This window comes from Capra hircus, chromosome 4 (genome assembly GCF_001704415.2).
Source record: "Capra hircus breed San Clemente chromosome 4, ASM170441v1, whole genome shotgun sequence".
NCBI lineage: Eukaryota > Metazoa > Chordata > Mammalia > Artiodactyla > Bovidae > Capra > Capra hircus.
In genome coordinates, this window is record NC_030811.1 from 57530061 (window position 1) to 57557137 (window position 27077).

General features: G+C 43.1%; 1 protein-coding gene and 1 non-coding gene across 3 annotated transcripts in view; both read left to right on the plus strand.

The window, feature by feature from the left end:
* BMPER (BMP binding endothelial regulator) overlaps window positions 1–26839 on the plus strand; it is a 256680-nt gene extending 229841 nt beyond the window's left edge. The window contains exons 14-15 of one of the 2 annotated variants that reach the window (XM_005679197.2): window positions 11739–11869; window positions 25440–26839. In XM_005679197.2, coding sequence (XP_005679254.1) covers window positions 11739–11869; window positions 25440–25621 — 313 coding nt within the window. In that variant the 3' untranslated portion in view covers window positions 25622–26839. The remainder of the gene's footprint in view (window positions 1–11738; window positions 11870–25439) is intronic. The other variant, XM_013963327.2, reaches the window with a different exon arrangement.
* On the plus strand, window positions 14192–14263 carry TRNAW-CCA. Its single transcript has one exon. It is a non-coding gene; the product is annotated as a tRNA-Trp (tRNA).

Genomic DNA, 27077 nt, shown 5'->3' on the forward strand with positions numbered 1-27077 from the left:
CATCTGAAAAAGTTCACCACCAGGTAGCCTCCTCTGGGGGCAGCCACCACTGTGCCCTTTTATTAGTGGAGGGTTTGTGGGGCTTGGCAGCCATCCACGGCCTAATGTGAAAAAGGCTCTGGATGGATCGGCCCCTTAGAAGCAGCTGGGCTGGTTGTGGCTGCTGCGTGTGGCTGGGGTGTGGCCTCCAGATGCCAGATGCCTCCTTTGCTTTCATGGATTTTTCTCATCACTCTTGCGAGAAGCTCACTGGATAGCTGCCCTCTTGGGCAAGCAGACCCATCCTGGAGCTTCAGGGGCGAGAAGACCCCGAGCGCAGAGGAGAGGGGAGGCCACCCTAGAATGAGAGAGAACGACACACCGTTTCCCATACCCTCCTCACTCAGAGAATCAGAATCCTCACAATGGGCTAGGAAGGTGACCATGGGGGATTCTGCCCTGGCTGCCTCTTACCCCCACTTCCAAATGTGTTTGAACTTCCCTCTCCTCTTTAGGGATGGCGGCTGTGGCAGTGGGAATCTGTTTTCTCCATTATTTTTCATGAGAATCCTTTGAGAGATTATACAAGGAAACCTGGCATAGAAAGGGGAAGCACCCCAAATGATAAAATTGGGGTTTTCACCAGGGTGGTGACTCCACAGTGCTCCTTACCTGGTCTTGCTTCCTCTCTGATTCCTGAATAACTGCTTTATGTGAGCACCCTCAGTCACTTGTGGGAGCACTCCACCCCCAATCCCCACCCCATAAGTACCATCTAAGGAGGCTTTCCCTCCAGAGCCATCCTGCACTTACAGGAGTCCCAGACTCAGCCTCCTTCATTGTGTTGGCTTGCCTGTCTTCCCCTGCCTCCCCAACACACTGTGAACGTCCCAAGTTTAAGGCAGTGGTACGTTATACACAGACACTCAATGAGTGTTGAATGGAACAGTTTCAAACATGGTGTGTATCTGTCAATATTGGGTGAAAAATATGATGAGACTAGTCACCCCAAAGAAGAGATACTGGGATTTTCTGAGTAAAGAACCTTCACTCTCTTATTTCCTGGAGGATCTTTTCCAAGTAGGAATATTACCTAGCTTTAGTCCATATTTAGATATAGTCATGGGATACTGGTACTGTAGGGACACTGCTTTATTACCAGTGAAGAGGTAAGGACATAGATAAAAATTGGCATCACACTGGTATCTTCTTCTGATTGTGTTACTGTCTCAGACGTGGTAGAGAAGATTTCTCCCCTGCTTACCAAGTATTCTTTTGTACTTGATATGTTAATTGGATATACCCCAATATAAAATTTAAAAAAAAAAACGTAAAAAAAAAGAACCCTATTAAATTGTACATACAATTTGTTTTAAAAAAGTGTATGAAGCTGGATGCAGTACATAGGGAAAATGAGATGTTACGAAAAATGGAAAAGCTTTTAGACCATTAGCACCGATGCTCCACCTTACCCCCCTCCAACAGAGTGTTCCAGTCTATATCCTCTCCCTCCTAGGGAGACACCCCATGCAGCCATTCATGATTATTCAGGGATTTTAGTCCACCAACCAGCCTGGCTTTCCAGGTGGCTCAACCGTAAAGCATTCTCTTGCAGTGCAGGAGATGCCAGAGACCTGGGTTCGATCCCTGGGTCGGGAAGATCCCCTGGAGGAGGAAATGGCAACCTGCTCCAGTATTCTTCCAGGAGAATCCCATGGACAGAGGAGTCTGGCAGGCTACAGTCCATGGGGTCTCAAATAGTAGGACACAGCTGAGCATCATGCAACCAGTCTTCTTGTTTCACAGTGAGCATGGCAGTGATGCATTGAATGTGTTTAAGAGAAAAGTGATTGATTTTCTGACAAGAAGCCATTCTTATGTCTTATCAGCCAGCCCCGCCCCCTAAACTGAAAGGGTAAGAAGCTAAATACTAAAACAATTAAGGTTACTTGACATTCTATCTCCTGGCCACTAGAGGGGGGTAGCGACCAGGCTTCTCTCTCCAGCAGGATGTGAGGCATCTTTGCCCAAACTGAAATGTTATCCCCTGAAGAATGACAATTCAGCATACCTTCCGTTCATTAGCTTTTCCCTCTGTGAAGTCAGTGTTTCGTACTCAAGTAAAGGTAGCTCGTCTTTCCTAAGAGGAGTATTTCCAACCTTGTTAGTGAGTATAGAGACTTTGGCCCCTTTAAGGTCATAGCTCCTGGATGTGGGGCAAATAGAATGGTGCACACACCTTCCCCACCCCTTCGCCACCCCTAAGACGCAATCTAACTTAACTATGAGCATAAGAACCATAGTTTCCACATATGATCTGATATACGGCCTTATCAAGGGAGAAAATATTTTAGGTTCCAGAACCTGGATGATTATTGTTTGGTCTCTGTTCAAAGCAAGAGTGAAGGAAATTAGCATCTAAGGAAAATCATAAGCATTGCTACTCTTTCGAGGAGATGTCTGTGTCCACAGATGCCTCTTATTCCACTAAGACCATCTCTGGTTTTTGAAGAGTGCCCAAGGCTGATGCTTACTTCTGGGATGCCTGTGTAAGGCTGGCTTCTGCTATGTAGGTCCTGGCATTCGCTTCCTGGAAAGTGTTACGAGGATTAAAGCAATCAGTTTTGTTCAGTATCTGGAGAATCTAAATAGTTGCAAATGTAGCATCCCTAGGTTTTAAATCGGGGATATACCTAAGTAGGCAAAGAATGCACGACAGGAACAGAATCCAGGCAATCAAAGGGGTTCCTTGTGAGTAATTATCAAATTGGTTTGGTAGGTTATTTCTGTGTTATTTTAGTATTCTGATTTTTATTCTTGCAAAGCAGGAAGAGAGCAGTTACGGAGAGAAGGACACTGAAGGCAGGAAGAGGAAAACACGCAGGACTGGGAGGGCGGAGCTTGGGAAGATCGCAGAAGAGTCAGTGATCTCTGCGATTTCTCGAGTCTGAGAGACTGAGTGGGTTCCAGCGCATTCACAGAGTCCGTGTGTCTCCAAGCGTCACAGCGAAGAGTTAAGGCTGCAGATTATGAGGCTCTGAACCCCTCAAAGAAAGAAATGCCTTGAGGGTAGCCCTGCCAGGCTGCTCTGTGAGGAAGTGAGGTCTTGAGGTGCAGGCTCCGTGACTGCCATCAGGGATCATTTTTGGTTTTGTTTTTAATATTGGAGTTTGGATCACATGATTATCAAGTCTCAAATCTGGTCATTTTCACTCTTGGCTTGTACTGGGGTCCCTGCCTGTGCCTGAAACTTCCTTTTCCTCATTCTCAAAACAAACACAATTACACAGATCCTTTAAGACCCAGTTCCTGTGTCTCTCCTGCTCTGTGAAGCCTCTGGACACCCTTGCCTGCCCTGTGGATCCCATTGCTCTGGCGCTTCCCAGGCGGCACTAGTGGTAAAGAACCTGTCTGCCAATGCAGGAGACATAAGAGACACAGGTTCGATCCCTGGATAGGGAAGATCCTCTGGAGAAGGGAATGGCAACCTGCTCCAGTACTTTTGCCTGGACAGTGGAACCTGGGGGCCTATAGTCCATGGCATCACGAAAAGTCGGACACAACTGAAGCAACTTAGCACATTGTTCAGTATCCAAGGGCTTCCCTGGGGGCTCATATGGTAAAGAATCTCTCTGCAATGCAGGAGACCTGGGTTGGATCCCTGGGTTGGGAAGATCCCCTGGAGGAGGGTATGGCAACCCACTCCAGTATTCTTGCTGGAGAATCCATGTGGACAGAGGATAGAGGAGCCTGGTGGGCTATAGTCCATGGGATCGCAAAGAGTCGGACATGATTGAGCGACTAACACTCATTTTTCTTTCATCCCATTGCTCCAGCTGTCTGCCATTAAAGCCCTCACGTCATTTCGAGTTTGGTTTTCAGTATCTGTGCAATTTTCTCTTCTGGCTGGGATCCATATCTGCTCATCTCTGAACCTCCCTTAGTGCCTGGAATAAGCAAAGCTCAATGAGTTCATTCTTCACACTCAGGAGTGAGCTCAAGGTCTAATGTGTGTGTGTGTGTGTGTGTGTGTGTGTGTGTGTGTGTGCAGGTGGGTGGGTGGTGGAGCTGGACTGCAGATAAATTCAAGATCCACAACCAGAGACACAGCTGGCCTCCCAGATTCTCCTGCTCCATCTCCTCAAATAGATTTCATGAAATGCACAAGATCATCCAGAAACGCCTGACCTTGCTATTCTAGCCTGGCAACCCTAGGCCACCTGGAACCAATTTAAACTTTCAGACATTCTCGCTCATAGTTAAGCCATGGTGGTGCCAACTGTGGCCGGCCCAGGAAGAGTCTGGAAGGAGCAGTAGGCTGGCTTTGCAGACTTGCCCCACACACTTATTAACAATTCAATAAAGCTACGTTACATTTCACATTATTAAATCTTTGAACCCCGACTTCTAGGTTAGAGTACTGTTATTTGTGTGTGAAAGCGTAAGAGTGCCTATATAGTATTGAGGAGAACTGAGGTAGCCACTTCTGAGTTAGGTTTGGAATTGTTTTCTTAGGTATAATGTAACATGGATATGCCTTCAGGTTGTGGCTGCTACCTCTAGTTACTTCCGTGGAACTCAGGTTAGGAAAGTCAGCACAGAATTTCAAGGGTTAAAGTATTTGTGAAATTTTAAGTAGTCCCTTGGTGTTAAATACTCTCCATCCAGTCAGGACTCTGTCTCTAGTAGCCTTTCCCATCTCCCTTTTTCATTGATTCCCAGGCACTAATAAGCCTGAGATGCTTTCACTTGCTTCTGTGAACTCTCCAAATACATGGAGTAAGGAAAGCCATAGGACCCCAGTGTGGTTTTCTAGTCATCTTCCAGTCCTGTTCTATTGTTGCTCCCAGGACAACTGACCTCCAGATTGAACAAATAGCCCAGCCAGAGACCCTTCATGGTGGCGGAGGGGAAAGCCGGAGCTCTGACTCTGGCTCCTAGATGGAGCTGGCTCTTGCTTTGCCTATCTGTTCCCCCAGAAACCGGGTGGAGCGTTCCCAGTGGTTCATATATCTGTCTTTCAGAACTGTATTTGGGTAGCAAAGTCATGAGCACTTGCTTCTCTCTGGCATGCGTGGCCCTCCTGCCAGAAAAAGCAGAGGGAAAATCACTTGGTGTGCTGTTGCTAGGAAGCAGAGAGGTGTTTGATGTTTTGATTTTAGCAGTGTTGGAGGCTTGCCTTTTTAATAACACGAAGAACTATAGGTTGTTCGTACAAGACTGAATATGTGCTTTCCTGAAAATGTGTTATGAATGCAGAATTCTCTCATCAAAATCTTTTTTCCCACCATTCACTAAACGAAAAAAAAATCCTCTGGGATACAGGAGAGGGGTACCAGAAGTTCAAAATGAAAATGACACTGGAAAGGTTCTTGTAGAAGCAGCTTTGTTCCAAGGTAGCCATGGGTAGCAGCTCCCATACCACAGCCAGCAAGTTAGGGGCAAGAATGGAATTTATGCCCCTCAGATATCAGTCTCCAACTGCCCAACCCCATGGAAGCCATGTGAAGGTTATCAGGCCATTCTCATCTACTCTTGGGATGAGTCACTGAATGTTTAATGAGCTGTGTGTCCAAGGCACAGTGCTTGGCTGGATGAGCGAGATATAGTTCTGCTGCTGAAACAGAGAAAGAGACCATAAGGATTCAGAGGGTCTGCACTAGAAAAAAGATGTGGAAGGCACAGGACCTGATAGACAGGGGATAACTTTTCCTGAGCCAGTCAGGGAGCACCACAGAGGAATCTGAAACTGTCTTAAAGGATAGGCATCTGATTTTTCCAGTGGAGAAGACAAAAAGGCACATTCGAGGCAAAAACAAGGCATAAGGAAGCCTGATGCTTGATGAGACGGCCCCATATGATTGGATGAAAGAATGAATGGGAAAGAAAGAGGGATGTTTAGATGGCCAGGGACCTTGACATTGAGGCCAAGAAATTTGAACTTCCTCTGTAGATGAGGCCTTAATCTCACTCCACCAATAAATCCCTCTGGAGAGGACAGGAGTGGTTTTCAAATACAGACAGAGCTGCATTCTTGGTACCACCGTCCAGTACCAGTACAATTTTCTGCAGTGATGGAACTGGTGGAAATGTCTAATATGGTGGTCACGAATTACAGATGGCCACTGAACACTTGAGGTATGGCTAGTGTATGAATTTTAGATTTATTTAATCATAGTTAACTTAAATTTCCATGTAAATGGCTCCATGTGGATAGTAGCTACCATCTTGGAGCTTTGCAGGAGGCAGTGGTTGTAACTTGACAGGGGAAAAAAGATGAGGAGGCTCCCCTGTAGGTAAATTGTGACAAGTCCTATTTCAGGGAGGGAAGGGACCACAGGTAGGTGCTGACACATGTACTTGCTGGGTGCTGTGAGGAAAGGTGTTCAAAGGGTCTTATTGACACGTGGAGCACGGCACATGCACGTAAAATGGATAGACAAGGGAGGCAGTTGGTATGTGACATTACAGTCCAGCACAGAGCCAGTTGCTTGGGGCCCTGTGATAGCCCTTGGCATCCTTTTCCTTATCTCTGCACCGCACAGCTGTGCAAACCCCATGGAACGAGAGTCCTGCCTGCACCTCTCTGCTGTCAGGAAAGATGCCAAGGGCAGGGAGGATAAATTAGAAAAGCATTTCTAGGTACATTAATTAAAAGCTCCCATGGCGGAAAGTATGCTTTACAGGGATTGCTCGGGCCGAGCCGGTGCTCTTTACCTGCAGGGCTTTCCTGGAAAAGCTCATTTGAAGTGGATCCTGTGGTTTCCGTTGGAGCAATGGGCGATGGTGTTTCCTGACCAAGAACTCAGCATCAAACAGAACATTACTGACAGAATAACGCCATGAAAGCAGAAAAACCAAAGCCATAAATCTCAGTAACTACTGAAAGTGATAACATTCTGCTACTGACTCCGTAAAATGAATATAAATGTAGAGTATTGGTGAATACTGACTAAGGCAAGGTCCATGATCTTCTATTAACATATAAAAATTCAGCTCCACTGGGTCATAAATTAGATTTCACCCAGGCTGAAGTATTAAGTGTGATAACATGAATTGAATACTTGAATAACAATAGTTTTGCCCCTCCCTGAAATTTGACGGGTCTATGAAGATGCTTGTATTTTCCTCTTAATAAATTCCTATGTTATCAGCAGAAGCATGCATAATTATTCTGTTATCCATTCCATTCACCCGGATGTCAAGCTCACAGCATCATTAGATCAACGAGGTGGAAATCTGAGGACAACACAAAGTGGATCAAATCACAGCCTAAGTCAGGAGGCCTCTGACATACAGATTAGAAAGATCTTAGCTGGAGAAATATTTAATAGCTAAAATCTACAATGGAAGCTTTATTTTTCTCCAGTTCTTTATTTTTCACTCACTCTAGTTCCTAAATTTGGATTTAAATATTAATACATCTTATGACATTCCTTTTGTTGTTTAAAAAATACACTGTTGTTATGCCCAGTGTCCGAGTCCCCAAAACTGAGAGAATAAGCCATCCACAGCAATGCAAAAGCATAAAGGGGTTTATTGCTAGCTCGAGCTAGGGCTCCCGTCTCATCCAGCGCAGTGGAGTCCTGACGAGAGAGCCCTGGGCTCTGACTCACAGCTCCTTTTATACAGGCGGTTCTTAGTACAGCTGGTGGGTAATGATTGGCTGAGCCGTAGGCGCGCGCGATTTCCAAATCCTGCATCCCTATCCAGATTGGCTCAGGTTCGGCGCCATCAGGGACTTTCCCAGGGTGTGGCTCCCCGGAATCATGACTCAGGTTTTAATCTGGTTTGGCGCCAGCGGGAACTCTCCTAGGGTGGGGCTACCTAGAATTGTGACTCATGCTTACAGGAACCTGAGGCTTAGGCCTGGTGTGGCCTGTTGAGCCTGTCATGGCTCAGGTTAGGTCCCAACACTGTAATTTTATCTTTTTAGAAAAGTGGTACATGTTCATTGTAGAAAATATGCAGGAAAATAAGAGAAAGAGCCAGCACTCAGGGTTGACTGCAGTGAATATTTGGGTATATCGTTTTCTGCGTGTGATCACTCCAGTATTCTTGCCTGGAGAATCCCGAGGACAGAGGAGCCTGGTGGGATATAGTCCATAGAATCACAAAGAGTCAGACATGACTAAGTGACTTAGCACATAAGCACGCGTGTGACTATACAAGACTGGAACAGTTTTGCTCTTTTTCCATTAATCCTTCCTGAATGTTTCCTTCAGTTTAAAAATGAACATCAGAAACACCATCGTAATGTCTGTAGAATATTTCATTGTAGAAGTCTCCTAAAATGTATGTAACTAATGTAGGCAATTTAGGTTATTTTTTTTTTCCCATTTTAGTAGTATTGTGATGACACCCCTATATATAAACCACATAAGTTACTATTTCCTTGGGTGTGAAATTTCCCTATCAGGATAAAAATGTTTCTTAGGGCTATTTGTGAGTATTGCTAAGTTACTCTCTAGAAAGATCTTCTAATCTTTTTAAGAACATGAGAGTTGAGATTAGAAAGGCCTGAGTTACAGTCCTGGTTCTGAAGTTCTGAATCTGTCATCAGCCATGAGACCCTGGGGAAATTGTTAACATCTCCAGGCTTCAGTTTCCCTATCTGTTAAGTGGGCTGGTAATACCACCTGCCTCCTATCTGGTTCTGTGTGGAGTAAATGTGATAATTCATGTAAAGGCTGAGTAGAGCAAAGTGCTCAACATAAGCGCTACACTTTTACACTTTTGCCAGCAGAGTATGGACTCTCTATTTCTTCATTCTCTTACAAACTCTGGGTACAATTTTGTATAACAGTCAACTTGACAAGTGAAAAAAGACATCTTATAGTTTTAACTTCTGTGACAAGACACATCTTTCAAGCCTTTAAAAATACGTGACATATTTCAAGTTAAGGACTGACTCTGACAAACGTTTTTCCCTCAAATGTTGTTTCTCATGAGTGCCAAGTAATAGAAGAAGCTCAAATCTTCCTTAGTCTTAAAGGGTAGATGTGTTATTGATTGTGTCTGAGAGTCCAGAGTAGTCTGTGGGTAGGGTAGATTATGTGTACATAGCAATTTGTGCTTTGAACATTTCTCTCAGCAGTCTCAGTGAATTGGATTGAGCTGTTCATAATTTATTTTAAATTGTATAAATACCTTCATACAACAACTGGCAGAAATATAGAGACGAGAAGGAAAATACTAGCCACCAGTCCTTTCACACAAACAAATTAAATTTTGTTTGCTGACTGTCCAAACAGTTTTATAGAATTACATTAGACATTCTTTCAAATCAGAGGGAGCATTTCCTCTGGTTGAGATTTTTCTCATATAAGTACCACCATTTTACCAGGTTCATGAGGTCCCATCCCCTTCCTGTCATGTCAGTGGGAGTTGAGTACAACAGCCAGGGTACCCATACCCCTGGGCCAGGAAAGAGGGTGAGAAACACGTGAAGCAGAAGTGGGCTCAGAGGGTAGGACCGGAGCAGCCAAAAATGGTGCCGTGAAGTCTGAGCGCAGATGTGGTGGGCGTGGGTTAGTCTGAAATGAAAATTGAAACAACAAAGGAAATAATGTTGAGGAGGATTTCTTCTCAGACATTCAGTGGCTGTTGTAAGGACAGGCTTTATTTGTCTTTTCTTGGAAACCCAGAGGCTCCACGTTAAAGACATAACATGTGTGTCTAATATCAGAAAGGGTTGAACATGATTTCACAGGTTTTCTGTAATACAAGTGGAGAAGGTATTAAGAATTACAGCTTTGATTATTGCAGAGAGCAGAGAGAGCAGTTTTTCTGTCCTGATTATTGTGTCTTAAGTATCAGGCATCAAACAGTCTCTCTTTGGATGAAATGAAAGCACTCTTGAGGTTTCAGACTTGTTTCTCTTTTGTTCCAGCATAGTTCCCATTTCCCAAGGCTGTGGCCTTGAGTGTTGAAATGTAATAACTTTGAAGGTACACGGTGAGGCTATTGATCTTTTAATATGGTTTCTGCCATTTAATTCTTGTTCAGAGCAGGCAGTTCTACCCAGAGCAAGCTGGTCACTCTCTATAATCAGGTGTGTACACATCTCACAGCAAGAGGGAATGCTTGTGTAAGAACACTGGGTGATCATGTCCTGATCACTTTCCAGGATCATCAGTGCTATTTATAATCTTGAATATTATTTTTTCTGCTTCCAGCCTTGAATTAGATTCTGTAAAGAAGTGGTTTCGCTGAACAGAGGATGAAAAAAAAAAAAAGGGTAGTCTAATCTTGGGTGTCTTATGTAAAATGTTAAGTCAAAATTGTTAGGCAATAAACTTGCTGCAGGGCTTCCGTGTGACTCAATGATAAAGACTCTGTCTGCCAATACAGTACACCCCTTGGGTTCATTGTCCTGGGTTGGGAAGATCCCCTGGAGGAAGAAATGGCAACCCATTCCAGTGTTCTTGCCTGGGAAATCCTATGGACAGAGGAGACAGTCTGTGGGGTTGCAAAGGAGTCAGAAACAACTTAGCAACTAAACGAACAACAGCAAAACTTGCTGGGAAGAGAGCACTAGTCTCAGGAGATGTAATTTAGTTCACTTTTTTGTCACTTACTAGTGTGACTTTGGGCCTATTTGTAGAATGACTTTTTTAAAATTAATAAAACAGGGACTATGCTATGTCCTATTTAGCACTCGTAACAGAATGAGAAAGGCCTTTGTAGACTGTAATATCATAGCCCAATGTGAGGTTATTATGTCTCCGAGGTCAATGTGTTTGAAAATATATTAGTTTGTGTTTGAAACACACTTCAGTTCTCTTTACATCCTGGCCAATCATTTCCATATTTAAATTCAAGCCCCTTAGGCACTTCCCAGGTGGCACTAGTGGTAAAGACTCGATCTACCTAGATACAAGAGATGTAGATTTGATCCCTGGGTCGGGAAGATTGCCTAGAATAGGAAATGGCAACCCACTCCAGTATTCTTGCCTATAAAATTCCATGGACAGAAGAACCTGGCGAGCTGCAATCCATGGGGTTGCAAAGAGACACAACTGAGCGACTGAGTAAAAAGAAAAACAAGAACCTTGGCTCAATCTCCTATATTTTTCAGTCTAACTAGTGGCCTGAAAGTTTTGCTTTATTTGGAATTTGTCACCCCACGTTCTAAAGAACGAGGTTCAGTGTTCCTCAAAAGACTGAGATTCTAAGATACTGGAAAAGTGAATCCTAATTGAATGTCTTCAGAAAGCCAAGGGATTTGATTCTCTCATCAAATTGGTCTCTATTTCAGTTATATCCTAATATATATCAGAGCTACTCCCAAAATAGCAGCACCTTGAACAGGGGTGTATTCTAAGAGCTGTGTTCCCAACATGGTAATAAATAGACATTTGTAACTGTTTACATCTAAATTAATTAAAATTCAGTCAAATAAAAATTTTGGTTTTTCATTCTCACTGGATACATTTCAAGTGCTAATTGTCCAGATATGATGAGTGGCTATAACTTTGGACAGTGGAGACTATAGAGTATTTCCATCATTAAGAAAGTTCTATTGACCAGTCCTGCTCTAAAAGAAAAGGAAACTGATGTCACATCATTCAGAGGTATCCAGTAAGGTTTCATGAAGTATTTTTTATATCATTTTTAGGTTTCCAGTTTAAAATAGCAGCCTTTAATGTCCAGACAAGGTTTGACATTCACTCACCCACTGCTTTTCTTCAAGTTGTATTTAGGATACTTGGTATTTGATAGTTTTGAATGTTCACTTCTTTCTGTTGGTCCCTTAGGTCCTGCGTGACAGACATGTGTGAATGTCCAGTCCATAAAAACTGTTACTGCGAATCATTCCTGGCATATACCCGGGCCTGCCAGAGAGAGGGCATCCGTGTCCACTGGGAGCCACAGCAGAACTGTGCAGGTGAGAAATTTCTGGCAGATCCACCCATCAGAAACTCAACTGCAGTGCCCAAGCTAGTAATGTGCTCAGTCGCTAAGTCATGTCTGACTCTGCAACCCCATGGACTGTTGTCCGTGAGGCTCTCTGTCCATGGAATTCTCCAGGCAAGAATACTGGAGTGGGTAGCCATTTCCAAGATAGCACTAAAAGAGAATTTGATGATAGGTGAATGGTCACATCCCCCCTTGGCATTATAAGTGGCCCAGCTGGATTTCAACTTGATGAAACACAGGAACTTCTCACTGGGCAGGATAGAAAACGTTTAAGAGAAGTGCTTTGTGATGAGCACATTTGCACAATTTAAGGATTTCCACTGGTGCAAAATCCTCTTAACCTCAAGCTACCAGCTTGATGTGCTTAGCACAGGGATAGTCATTGCTGTGGTTTAGGTTACGTGTGGAACAAAGGAGATCCAGAACAGTTACAGCCATTTAAGTTCTTCAGTATAGTTCAGTTCAGTTCAGTCGCTCAGTTGTGTCTGACTCTTTGAGACCCCATGAACTGCAGCATGCCAGGCCTCCCTGTCCACCACCAACTCCCGGAGTCCACCCAAACTCATGTTCATTGAGTCGGTGATGCCTTCCAACCATCTCATCCTCTGTCGTCCCCTTCTCCTCCTGCCCTCAATCTTTCCCAAGATCAGGGTCTTTTCAAATGAGTCAGCTCTTCACATCAAGTGGCCAAAGTATTGGAGTTTCAGCTTGAATGTCAGTCCTTCCAATGAACACCCAGGACTGATCTCCTTTAAGATGGACTGGTTGGATCTCCTTGCAGTCCAAGGGACTCTTAAGAGTCTTCTCCAACGCCACGGTTCAAAAGCATCAATTCTTTGGTGCTCAGCTTTCTTTATAGTCCAACTCTCACATCCCTACATGACTACTGGAAAAACCATAGCCTTGACTAGATGGACCTTTGTTGGCAAAGTAATGTCTCTGCTTTTTAATATGCTGTGTAGGTTGATCTTAACTTTCCTTCCAAGGAGTAAGCTTCTTTTAATTTCATGGCTGCAATCACCATCTACAGTGATTTTGGAGATGAAAAACATAAAAGTCTGACACTGTTTCCACTGTTTCCCCATCTATTTGCCATGAAGTGATGGGACCACATGCCATGATCTTCATTTTCTGAATGTTGAGCTTTAAGCCAACTTTTTCACTCTCCTCTTTCACTTTCATCAAGAGGCTCTTTAGTTTTTCTCACTTTCTACCATAAGAGAGGTGTCATCTGCATATCTGAGGTTATTGATATTTCTCCCGTCAATCTTGATTCTAGCTTGTGCTTCTTCCAGCCCAGCGTTTCTCATGATGTACTCTGCATATAAATTAAATAAGCAGGGTGACAATATACAGCCTGACATAGTCCTTTTCCTACTTGGAACCCGTCTGTCCAGTTCTAACTGTTGCTTCCTGTGTGATTTTTTTTTTTTTTTGAGAGAGAATCTGCTATATAAACACCAGTAAAATGTTCTTTTTCCTTCTGAGAGACAGATTGCTGTAATAGTCATTATAACGCTTTGATTTCAGGCAAATTACTTAGCTTATTTGATATCTGTAAAATGGGCTTCTTTGTTCATCCAAGAAATATGTTTTACAAAATGGCTAAGTACCAGGCATTGAACAAAACACTGTGAGTACTTTGGTGACTATGAGAGATGGGGTGAGATGCCTGCCATTGAAGTGCTGCCAGCCCAGTGGGAGAACCAGACAAAACTAGTAAATCTACAATAAATACTTGCTAAGTGTGGTGGGTATGGTGAAAGAAACAAATAAAGCAGAGCAAAAGAAAATAAATGGAGCCAGAGTGGGTGGCTACTTAAATGGTGAGGAGAGAAAACTTCTCTTCGGATGTGATAGTCCAGCTGCACATTCTAGAACTGAGGGGAGTCAGGGCAAGAGTTCTGTGTGGAAGAATCATATTTGTATAAGATAGCAGCTCTCAAACTGGAAGTGAGTCAGTGTGAGCACAGTAGGCAAGGGAAAGAAAGGCTCAAGATGAGAGTGGCGCTGAAGCTGGAGCTGACGTCCTGCATGCAGGACTTCACAGGTCTTGAGAAGGAGTCTAGCTTTTATTCCAAGAAGGATGGAAGCCACTGATGGAATTCAAGCAACCTTCCTTCTGCTTTTCAAAGACCACCCTGTTTAGAGAATGCATTGAATAGGGCAAGGTTGAAGGCAAGAGGCTGTTGCAGTAGTTGGAATGACAAAATGATGGTGGCTTGGATTAAGATGGAGGCAGTGTGTGGAGGAAGAAGAGAGATTCTAGATATATTTTGGAAATTAGGCTTCCCTGGTGGCTCAGAGGTTAAAGCGTCTGCCTCCAATGCAGGAGACCCGGGTTCGATCCCTGGGTCGGGAAGATCCCCTGGAGAAGGAAATGGCAATCCACTCCAGTATTCTTGCCTAGAGAATCCCATGGACGGAGAAGCCTAGTAGGTTACAGTCCACGGGGTCGCAAAGAGTCAGACACGACTGAGCGACCTCACATTCACCTATAGTAGTATCTACTCTGCAGAGTTATAAGCATTAGTAATATGTATGTGAAACGTCTAGAAGAGTGCTCAACTCTTCCAAGATAGTCAGTAGCAATGCTACTTGTAGACGCAAGATAAGACGACTGTCTTTTGCTACAAGGGCTGGCAAATGTATTTCTTTAAAGGACCTGTTTTGCCTAGAATGGAAAGACTGGGGTTTGCAACATTCTACATGAATCGGAGAAAACTTAACTCCAAAATTGGAAAAGAAGGCAGTTCATGGCACTGCTAACTTTAATATATACATTGGTGGAGTGCAAGAGTGGTCAGCTGGTTGGAAGAATTGCCTTGAGTCTTATTTTCAGGACATGGACCTGATGTTCACTTAGATAGTGGATCTCAATCTGCTCAACATTGGAGTCATTCTGGGAGCTTAAAAAATAAACCAGGAAACTATGCCTGGGCCCCAAGCCCAGATATCCTGCTTTAACTTGTCTTGTGTATTACTTGAAACCTCTCCGGTGATTCTGACCTGCAGTCAGAGTTGAAACCACGAAGTTAATTTGTGTGCTTAATGTGTGGCTTTGGGGGAGTAGAATGATGAGGGTTTAGGGATAGCTAAAGCTTCTTCAAGCCACCCCTTGACACAGTCACTAATCTATGTCCTTAGAAAGCACTCAAACCCTTTTATCTCCTCGTGACTTCCCTTTTCGATTTGCTCTCTCCTCTGAAAGTCAAGTCCAATCTATGTCTGAGTTCCCTTTCCATGGCAAGAGTACCTCTCTGTCAATGCTGCCCTTCCAGAGGAGGGCTAAGGTGATACAAACTCATATTAAGGTGTGGTTGAGGCTCCTGAAACTTGGGACTAAATGACTTACCTCCCTCTTCAGTGCAGGGTAGTATAGGAAGGGCAGGGTTTTGAGAGACTTGGTCCTTCCAGCACACCTTGAATATACCTGTCTCATTTTCTCTGCTTTGAGTCCTCTTTCCCTTGAATTTTCCCTGGTGACTCAGTATCTGACTGCAGTGTAGGAGATCTAGGTTTGATTCCTAGGTCGGGAAGGTACCCTGGAGAAGGGAGTGCTACCCACTCCAGTAGTTTTGCCCGGAGAATCCCATGAACAGAGGAGCCTGGTGGGCTACAGTCCTTGAGGTCGCAAAGAGTCAGACAGGGTAGATTTCCCTTGAATCTACCAGGAAATGAACAAAATAGGTGGACTCAAGGCCCAGCCATTCATCCTGGTGTAACATTGAGCTCAGCAGAACTTTATTAATTTTATTAGCTATGATGCCGTGACAAGGATCATATCAGATACAGAATATGTGAACCCTCTCTTACTGACGCTGAGCTATATTTAACACCAGTTCAGTGCACCCAGTGCGTTTGAGGACTACGCTTTCCTCCTGTCCCAGGATCCTGATTTCAGGGACTGAATCTCAGTAGCTAAAATTACTTTTCTAATGGAAAGGGAATATGACTTCTGAAAGGTTCCAAATGGAACCTTTAAGTGGAACCAAATTCCACTTAAAATGAGTGGAACCATCTGAGTGAAGTGTAACTGTCAATGTTTGGTTGCAGGGGACCATTTTACACACACACGCATACACACACACACACTGAACTTCCGCAGATTGACAGCTGGTATCTATGGAGATGTGCAGCATCTCTCAGTAGATTCATTTCTGTTTCATCTGGAAGATTGAAGACTCTAAGAATACTCTTTACTTGTTTTTAGCTCTCAGATCTTTTGGCTTATGACAGCACTTAAGACCACTTAATATAGAGAAGAGAAACTTTCCAGAGTAAAAAGCTTGTAAGTTGAGTAGATAAGCCAGCCAAGCAAGAAACTCTGAATGAACAAGTGACATCTCTCAGAAGGCTGGATTTTAGTATTACCATGATGCTACCACAAGCGCAGGCCCATCAGCTGTGGTGAGAAGGACTAATGAAACTCTAGTTAAGTACAGGAATTACTAAACACAGTATGATGTGCAGAAGGCTATTGTGAAGGTCTATAAAAGTTTAATAATGAACATTTATATTAATATGTACTATTTTCTAAGCACCTCCTTTGCCCCAAGGACTATTCTGGCACTTTATATTACATTTTATCTTATTTAATCCCCACTCTAATCTGTATTACCCACATTCTACAGTAAAGGGCATTAAGGCTTAGAATATTTAAGTAATTTGCTAAAAATCACAGAGCTAGAAAGTAAGAAAGCTAGGACTCAAACCCAGGTCAGTTTGCATTATAGCCCCTGTTCTTAATTATTAGGAGAGCACAAATAAGCAAGTACACTGTAAAAAAAAAGTCAGCCTATTGTAAGAATAAACATTACTTGTAAAATAGAAACAAAAATATGAGTTAAAAATTTATATATATATCCTTACATATGAGTGTATATTTGTATATTTATATAAGCATCAACTAATTTATTGAAATATCAATAACCTCAGATATGCAGATGACACCACCCTTATGGCAGAAAGTGAAGAGGAACTAAAAAGCCTCTTAATGAAAGTGAAAGAGGAAAGTGAAAAACATTCAGAAAACTAAGATCATGGCATCTGGTCCCATCACTTCATGGCAGATAGATGGGGAAACAGTGGAAACAGTGTCAGAGTTTATTTTGGGGGCTCCAAAATCACTGCAGATGGTGACTACAGCCATGGAATTAAAAGACACTTACTCCTTGGAAGGAAAGTTATGACTAACCTAGATAGCATATTCAAAAGCAGAGATATTACTTTGCCAACAAAGGTCCCTCTAGTCAAGGCTATGGTTTTTCCAGTAGTCATGTATGGATGTGAGAGTTGGACTGTGAGAAAAGCTGAGCACCAAAGAATTGATGCTTTGAACTGTGGTGTTGGAGAAGACTCTTGAGAGTCCCTTGGACTGCAGGGAGATCCAACCAGTCCATCCTAAAGGAGATCAGTCCTGGATGTTCTTTGGAAGGAATGATGCTAAGGCTGAAACTCCAGTACTTTGGCCACCTCATGCGAAGAGTTTACTCATTGGAAAAGACTGATGCTGGGAGGGATTGGGGGCAGGAGGAGAATGGGACGACAGAGGATGAGATGGCTGGATGGCATCATCGACTCGATGGACGTGAGTCTGAGTAAACTCCAGGAGTTGGTGATGGACAGGGAGGTCTGGTGTGCTGCGGTTCATGGGGTCACAAAGAGTCGGGCACAACATGGCATCACAAAGAGTCGGACACGACTGAGCGACTGAACTGATACTGAATTTATTAAAATATTTGTTGTGTTTGTTGTTGTCATTCAGTCACTAAGTCACTTTGTCCGACTCTTTGGGACCCTGTGGACTATAGCACACGAGGCTCCTCTGTTTTCCACTCTCTCTGATAGTTTGCTCAGATTCATGTCCATTGAGTCAGTGATGCTATCTAACTATCTTATCTTCTGCTGTTACGTTATGTTGTGTGGACCTTTCCAGTTTCTATTCACCTGTTCCTAATCATTGTTACTTGGTACCTTTTGACTCAATAACTTTCCTATGGTCTTGCTCCTGCATCTTGCTTTGCCATCCTTAGCAGATTTTCTGCTACTTGTCACTGAACTTTCAGGAATACATTTTATAAGCGGGAAAGATTCTGGGGTATTCAAAGTGGTATGTGTATTTCTGCAGCAAATGAGACAATCTGCTGGATTCTGTGGATAGTTTCCTCCTTGCTTTACTCTGCAGACTCAAGGTGATGCTAGCCCCTTCCCTGCAGCATCTCTGCTCTACTTATACACACTGATATCCTCCTTGGTGACTAGACATCTCCTATTAAGGATTAGGAGATACAGTCAGCACTGTAACCTTCAGCACAGAAGAGGGGTGTGGGAACAGCTGAGTCCCAAAGGGCACAAATCTATGCTTACTAATTGCATTGATAATGCCAACACATAATGCCTTCATGGGGCACCACATAAAGTGACATGTAATGCTCCTTGCATGCTTTATAGAATAGCTGTTTATGTGCCCCCTTAAGAATTTAAACCTGTTAACCCTAGCCCCAGACTTCCCCAGTGGCTCAGCTGTATAGAATTCGCCTGTAATGCAGGAGACCTGGGTTCAGTCCCTGGGTCAGGAAGATCCCCTGGAGGAGGGCATGGCAACCCACTCCAGTATTCTTACCTGGAGAATCCCATGGACTAAGGAGCCTGGCGGGCCACAGTCCATAGGGTTGCAAAGAGTCTAACATGACCGAAATGACTGAGCACAAATATACCCCTAACCACTCTGGTAATTTTCTAGTTTTTGAAACATGTATTTTATCAAATGAAACCTTTTCAAATGCACGTGTATGAACTAGATCACATTTACGTTGTCAGTATTGTTTGCCTTTTACAAGTTTGAAAAAATATTGGATACATGGAGGATAAAACAAGATCCAAGTCAGGATTAGCTTTCTAGGATTGTATAAAAGTTGTGCCAAATTGAAGGCAAATTTAATCATATTATCTCCCTAAAACCCTTCTAAGGCTCCCTCAAGGATTACAGCCCCTGCCCACCTCTCTGCCTTTGCCTCCTCCCACTCTCATTCTCAAATTCCTTGCTTCTCCTTCAACAAACCAAGGATCCTCCAGTTTCTGCTTGGGTCATGGCTGCTTGTTGTTGCTGATTGTACCCTCTTTGCCCTCCTACCGCCCTCCCCTGGCACCATGCTTTCTCTGGAAAACTTCTGCCATTGTCTGTCTGGCAGTGTCTTGTCACCTTTTAATATCTAAGTGGGATCTATTTTCTGAAGTTTTCCTAAATCCCTAGTTAAGTTCAGTTCAGTCGCTCAGTCATGTCCAACTCTTAGCGACCCCATGATTGCAGCACACCAGGCCTCCCTGTCCATCACCATCTCCCGGAGTTCACTCAGACTCACATCCATCGAGTCAGTGATGCCATCCAGCCATCTCATCCTCTGTCGTCCCCTTCTCCTCCTGCCCCTAATCCCTCCCAGCATCAAAGTCTTTTCCAGTGAGTCAACTCTTCACATGAGGCGGCCAAAGTATCGGAGTTTCAGCTTTAGCATCAGTCCTTCCAAAGAACACCCAGGACTGATCTCATTTGAATGGATGATTGGATCTCCTCAGAGTCCAAGGGACTCTCAAGAGTCTTCTCCAACACCACACTTCAAAAGCATCAATTATTCTGTGCTCAGCTTTTCTCACAGTCCAACTCTCACATCCATACATGACCACTGGAAAAACCATAGCCTTGACTAGACGGACCTTTGTTGGCAAAGTAATGTTTCTGCTTTTGAATATGCTGTCTAGGTTGGTCATAACTTTCCTTCCAAAGAGTAAGCGTCTTTTAATTTCATGGCTGCAACCACCATCTGCATCTGATTTTGGAGCCCCCCAAAATAAAGTCAGACACTGTTTCCACTGTTTTCCCATCTACTTGCCATGAAATGATGGGACCGGATCTATGATCTTATTTTTCTGAATGCTGAGCTTTAGGCCAGCTTTTTCACTCTCCTCTTTCACACTCATCAAGAAGGTCTTTAGTTTCTTTTCACTTTCTGCCATAAGGGTGGTGTCATCTGCATATCTGAGGTTATTGATATTTCTCCCAGAAATCTTGATTCCAGCTTGTGCTTCTTCCAGCCCAGTGTTTCTCATGATGTACTCTGCATAGAAGTTAAATAAGCAGGGTGACAATATACAGCCTTGACGTACTCCTTTTCCTATTTGGAACCAGTCTGTTGTTCCATGTCCAGTTCTAACTGTTGCTTCCTGACCTGCATATAGGTGTCTGAAGAGCCAGGTCAAGTGGTCTGGTATTCCCATCTCTTTCAGAATTTTCCACAGCTTATTGTGATCCACACAGTCAAAGGCTTTGGCATAGTCAATAAAGCAGAAATAGACGTTTTTTCTGGAACTCTCTTGCTTTTTCGATGATCCAGTGGATGTTGGCAATTTGATCTCTGGTTCCTCTGCCTTTTCTAAAACCAACTTGAACATCTGGATGTTCACGGTTCACATATTGCTGAAGCCTGGCTTGGAGAATTTTGAGCATTACTTTACTATCTTGTGAGATGAGTGCAATTGTGCAGTAGTTTGAGCATTCTTTGGCATTGCCTTTCTTGCTGGCACATTGAGTGCAGCACTTTCACAGCATCATCTTTCAGGAGCCCTGAATGTTGAGTTGATGTCTCTCTTACTGTTCCACTGTACTTCATTCTCACTGTCTAATGTGTTCATCTTGCATTTAATTAAGAATCCATCTCTGTGTCTCCTTCACCCATTTGTTGTTCCACTGTACTTCATTCTCACTGTCTAATGTGTTCATCTTGCATTTAATTAAGAATCCATCTCTGTGTCTCCTTCACCCATTTGTTTTTTTTTTTTAGATTTCCATCAATTTTATTTATTTATTTTTTTTTTAGTTTTTAATTTTTTAAATTTTAAAATCTTTAATTCTTACAGGCGTTCCCAAACATGAACCCGCCTCCCACCTCCCTCCCCATAACAATATTTATTTTTATTTTTTAGGATAATTGCTTTACAGAATTTTTTTGTTTTCTGTCAAACCTCAATATGAATCAGCCATAGGTATACATATATCCCCTCCCTTTTAAACATCCCTCCCATCTCCCTACCCATCCCACCCTTCTAGGTCGGTACAGAACCCCTGTTTGAGTTTCCTGAGCCATAGAGCAAATTCCTGTTGGTTATTTATTTTACATATGGTAATGTAAGTTTCCATGTTACTCTTTCCACATCTCACCCTCCCCTCCCCTCTCCCCATGTCCATAAGTCTATTCTCTGTGTCTGTTTCTCCATTGCTGCCCTGTAAATAAATTCTTCTGTTCGTTTTCTCTAGATTCTGTATGTATGCGTTAGAATATGATATTTATCTTTCTCTTTCTGACTTACTTCACTCTGTATAATAGGGTATAGGTTCATCCACCTCATTAGAACTGGCTTAAATCACCCATTTGATTCTACGTCCTGGCTCCTGAGACTAAAGCTCAGAGATGATATCCGATTCACATCAGATTCCCTGGCCTTAGAGGATGCCTGCCCCATAATAGATACTCAGTAAAAGTTTATTGATTTAATTTGAATTGAATAGCAATGCTGAAAATAATCCACTTTTCCCCTAGTAGTTCCGCATTTTCTGCCTACAAATGGTGAGGAAAATATCTGTTCAGTAGTCAAAGGTAAGATGTCACAGAGAAGCAGTAGGAAAGTACGTGGTGCAGTTAGAAGAAAGACTTGAGAGGTCAGAGAGAGGAAAAGACGTGGGGGAATGCATGTCTATAGGAGAAGGAGGGAACAGGAAAGAGCGCGGGTGAGAGAGACAGGAAATTCTGCCGAGTTTTCATAGTAGGAGGGATCTTTGCGAGATCTGAGGGGAATAAAGTATCTGGAGTGAAAAGTGAGTTGAAAGAGGCATTCTGGAAGCAGCAGAGTGGAAAATGAACTCAAGGCCAGCCAAATGTAATCCAAATTGGGAATCAAGATGATGGATGGAACTTCATTAAGATTAAATCATCATCCAACAGGCACAGGCGTTTATTAAGCTGCTCCTCTGTGCTTGGCCTTGTGCCAGAACTTTACATCATGGAAGACAAGGACTCTGCCCTCAGGAGCCCCAGCTTTGGTGGTTCATTCTGTTCAAGCAAGGGTGCTTGTTATAGTGACCTCTGGAACCTTTAAAATTTACAGCTGCCCAAGGTTCCACTGTGGACACAGAGCAAAATCTTTAGGGAAGGGACTGAGGAATATATGTCTTTTAAAAGACTCTTAGGAGACCCTTGTGAGCATCTCCAAATAGGAACTACAGATGCACAATGAGATGAAATCGCTCAGTGGTGTCCGACTTTTTGCGACCCCATGGAGTATAGAGTCCATGGAATTCTCCAGGCCAGAATACTAGAGTGGATCGCCTTTCCCTTCTCCAGGGGATTTTCCCAACCCAGGGATCGAACCCAGGTCTCCTGCATTGCAGGTGGATTCTTTACCAGCTGAGCCACAACAGAAGCCTACAGATGCACAGTATCTGGGGGATTAAAACAAGTAAACAGGTAACCATCATGTGAGAAGTGCTGCTGGGTGCAGAGCAGGGAAGGGTATCTTGGAGAGATCCAGGAAGCTACTTGAAGGAGAGGATGTTTGAATTAGGACTTGGAAAATGATTGATTTGGGGAGAGAATCCAAGCTAATGATAATCAATTTCAGAGTGTTTTGACTGGAAATTGGAGCTAATATTGTAATAACTGATAGAGAAAGAGAGGGAAGGGAAGAAAGAAGAAAGGAAGGTAGGAGAAGAGAATTAATGAGAAGAGAAAAGAATGTCAGGGAAAGGGTCTTGAAGGCAATTTGAACCTTTAGTGTTAAAGAGGTGTAAAGAAGCCCAAGAGAGAGAAGGTGTCTACAAGAAGTTAGTTGCTTTTCAACGTTGTGTTAGTTTCTACTGCATAGCAAAGTGAATCAGCTGTGTGCTGTGCTGTGCTCAGTTGTTCAGTCTTGTCCGACTCTTTGCAACCCCATGGACTGAAGCCCACCAGGCTCCTCTGTCTATGGGGATTCTTCAGGCAAGAATACTGGAGTGGGTTGCCATTACCTCCTCCAGGGGATCTTCCCAACCCAGGGATCAAACCCAGGTCGCCTGCATTGTGGGCAGATTCTTTACTGCCTAAGCCACCAGAGAAGCCCAAGAATACTGGAGTGGGTATTCTATCCCTTCTCCAGGGGATCTTCCTGACCCAGGAATCAAACCAGGGTCTCCTGCATTGCAATCAGACTCTTTACCAGCTGAGCTACCAGGGAAGCCTGAATCAGCTATATGTATACTTATATCCACTCTTTCTTGGATTTTCTTCCCACTTGGGTCACCATAGGACATTGAGTAGAGTTTTGAGATTAACTGCCCAGAGTTAGCATCAACCTCCACAGGTTTAAGGCCTCAGTCCCATAAGATACCTCATTTCAGATGCTGGTTGCCAAGTACTGAGTCCCTAGGTTACCCTCTCTCTGCTCCACTTGGCTACAGAGTAGGGGCAGAGAGCTGTTCTCACAGCCTCCTTCCCTTTTGGGCTTAATCATTTTCCAGAAGGGCTCACAAAACTCTGAAAAACACTTATTTACTCTTGAAAGTAAAGTGAAAGTGTTAGTTGCTCAGTTGTGTCCTATTCTTTGCTACTCCATGGATTATAGCTTGCCAGACTCTTCTGTCCTTAGGATTATCCAGGCAAGAATACTGGAGTGAGTTTCTATTCCAGGGCATTTTCCCAATCCAGAGGTTGAACCTGGTTCTCCTGCATTGCAGCTGGGATTCTCTAATGAAGTGTCTGAGCTGTTTATTATCAGGGATACAAATGAACAACCAAATAAAGAGGCACAGAGAGTAAGTTCCAGAAGGGTCCCCCAGACACAGGAGCTTCTGTCCCAGTAGAGCGGGGACACCATAATCCCAGCACCTCAATGTGTCCTCCTGTTCCAAAGTTTTCTGAACCCTGTCATTAGTCATCTAGGGATTTGTATGGAGAAGTCCCTATGTAGGCACAGTTGATTAAATCATTGACTGAAAGTGATAAGCTCAATATCCAGTCCCTGTCTGCATCCCTGGCAAAAAAGTGCTGAAAGTTCCAAGCCTTTAATCATGCTTTGGTCTTTCTGGTGAGCAGTCCCCATTCTGAGGCTGTCTGGGTACCCCAACCACCAGCCCTATTGGCATACAAACACTCTGGAGATTTCCAGGTATTCTAGGAGCTGCATGCCGTGAACTGAAGACAAAAACAGCTACAAATGGAGTTTGGATGGTTATTACTGTTCTTCAAGAGGATTCTTCTGAATTCTTACATGTGTCAACATCCCTCCTCCTGAGAATGAGGGGTACCACCTTTGATTGTCATTGGAAGTAACTCAGATGGAAAAGTCTATGTGTCATAAAACTTCCAGAATGTTGGCAGTATTTTTTTTTTCTGACAAATCTATTCATGAATTTGCAGTAAGTTTCAGAATACTGTCAAAATCATTTTAGCTCCAACTGAACAAAGATAGAAAATTGCTATGATTTGGCTACATCATCATTTTCATATTCTCTGACCAGCCAGCCAGCTACTTCCCTCTCCCCAGTCACACATCTAAATTTTCTCTGTTGGGCTCTACCCACCTCTCGCTCTAACCAGTTTCAAATTGATTAATTCAACACATGATAACTAGATTAAAGTATGTCACACATTTCTAATATCCTTGGCAGATTTTTTTCCTCTATGAGTTGTTGGTGGTGGTGTTTAGTCGCTTCGTGTCAGACTCTTTGCGATCTCATGGACTGTAGCCCACCAGGCTCCTCTGTCCATGGGATTTCCTAGGCAAGAATGCTGGGGTGAGTTGCCATTTCCTACTGTAGGGAATCTTGCCAACCCAGGGATCGAAACTGCATCTCCTGTATGTGTGATTCTGTATATCTGAATATCAAGGTAGTTGCAACAATGATTCCTATTCATTGCAGCTCAACAACTGGAAGTTAACTGGAGTTAACTTTTCAAACCATTCTCAATACCTAGGTAACCCGTAGATTTGCATGTAGCTTTACTCATGTATTAGTAAAGCTTCCCTGGTGGCTCAGATGGTAAAGCATCTGTCTACAATGTGGGAGACCCGGGTTCTATCTCTGGGTTGGGAAGACCCTCTGGAGAAGGAAATGGCAACCCATTCCAGTACTCTTGCCTGGAAAATCCCATGGACGGAGGAGCCTGGTAGGCTATAGTCTATAGGGTCACAAAGAATCGGACGTGACTGAGCGACTTCACTTCTTCTTACTAATGTATAGTCTTTCCTACCTGGGAATAAAGCTTTTGCGTTTTCTCTCATTTTGAAGTTCACTGGCTCAGCCGGTGAGTGTTTCCTGTTTCCCAGGTGCAGGTGATTCCGAGTGTCTGGGAAGTGCTGGTTCTTGTTCTTCTGTTTGGAGGCGATGTGCACCTGTGCTGTGGGGAGACCTGTGCCACGAGTGCCACGAGCCTGCGGGAATGGCATGGGCTGAGGGTGAATTAACCTGGTTGTTTCCTCACATCTCACCCTTCATCTCGTCTCTCTTCCAGCCACCCAGTGTAAGCATGGGGCCGTGTATGACACCTGTGGCCCAGGATGTGCCAAGACCTGTGACAACTGGAATGAGATCGGCCCCTGCAATAAGCCGTGCGTGGCTGGGTGTCACTGCCCAGCAAATCTGGTCCTTCACAAAGGAAGGTGCATCAAGCCAGTCCTCTGTCCTCAGCGGTGACCTTTGTTCCATTCCTTCAGACTTTGAACCTAGTGTCCTTGACACTGAAGTGGAAGAGCCAATGAAAGACTGCAGTATTTGTGTGCTGATTCTGCAAACACACACACATAGAGTATATATGTGTACATATATAGATATATTCAGAAGCATTTCATCATTTATATAAACTATAGGTGGATTATTATATGTATATTTTTTGCTATAAGACATGTATTGTTTCTAGGATCCTAATCTGTAAGCCATTGAAGACATTGTATAAATAAATCAAGTGTTTTTAATTTAATAAGGCAGCATGCAGATATATTGGATGGCTTTACCATCACACACATTTGTCATTTTTAAGGAAAGTTTTCTAAGAGATCAAAATTGCCTGCCTGAATTAATTTTTTCTTTGGATCAGGATTTGCTGTTGAATGGGGAGTGTGTTTTTTCTGGAGAAGGGCAAATTTATTTTGGGGTATTTCTGCTTCCAGAGAAAGGAAAGTATGCCTGAGAGAGATGGCTAGTGATTGGCGACAGGCTCTAATGGTGCATGTAAGCAAGGGATAGGCTGTTAGACTTTATTGGGTCATGGTCTGACATTATTTCCAAAACTGATTGGCTGGTTACCAAGAAATGTATATTCGTCACTAAAGCATAACCGAAGAAGCAAATGATTTCTTGCCCTCTTAGCATATTCCCCAAGTCTCCTAATTATATATGTGTGTATGATGGATGTGGCCACCTCTGTGTCCCACACTGAGATGATGGAGTGTCTGGATGTCTTGTTAGCTTAACTGGGCGTGAGCAGATATTTGGAGAAACTGTTGCACAACATATGAGAAAATATCCATTTCTCTGAATCTCATGGCAGTTTAGAATGAACAAATCCAGTGAGTCAAAGTAAGCTATCTATATTTTGTGACTGTTCCATGTATAAAGTGAAAGCCTTTATTTCCAGAAGACTCCTAGTCCAACACTATTTGCAACAGGGAATCTGTCCTAATTATTAGACAGAAAGAAAGGCTTTACTGATCAGTTGATTTAACATCAATCCAAACAAAGAATGGTCTACATGCTTGCTCTCATTTCCTGATAGGTTACTACTAGTCACTATGTGATTTTCCTGACTTTTGTTTTCCGCTGAATAAGTGAGAATGTAACAAAATAAAACCCACTGATGTCCAAAAATAAAATGTTCTGTGTTGTAGTAAATAAAGAAGTTAAGTTTTACAACAATGCATTTTCTATTTCAAAATGTGTATGTTATACTAAATGGCAACATCAGTTCATCCATTTTAGAAACTTTATTTAGAAATATTTTATATACCGTGCAATAACATTTTTATAAAGAGTATTATTAGCAATTAACAACAAACCTCCTAAGTTTTGATAGTCAGCATATTGCCATTGCTTGTTAAGACATTTGTGTTCCTGTTTCATATATTCATGACAGCTAAAGGATTAGTTTGGATTT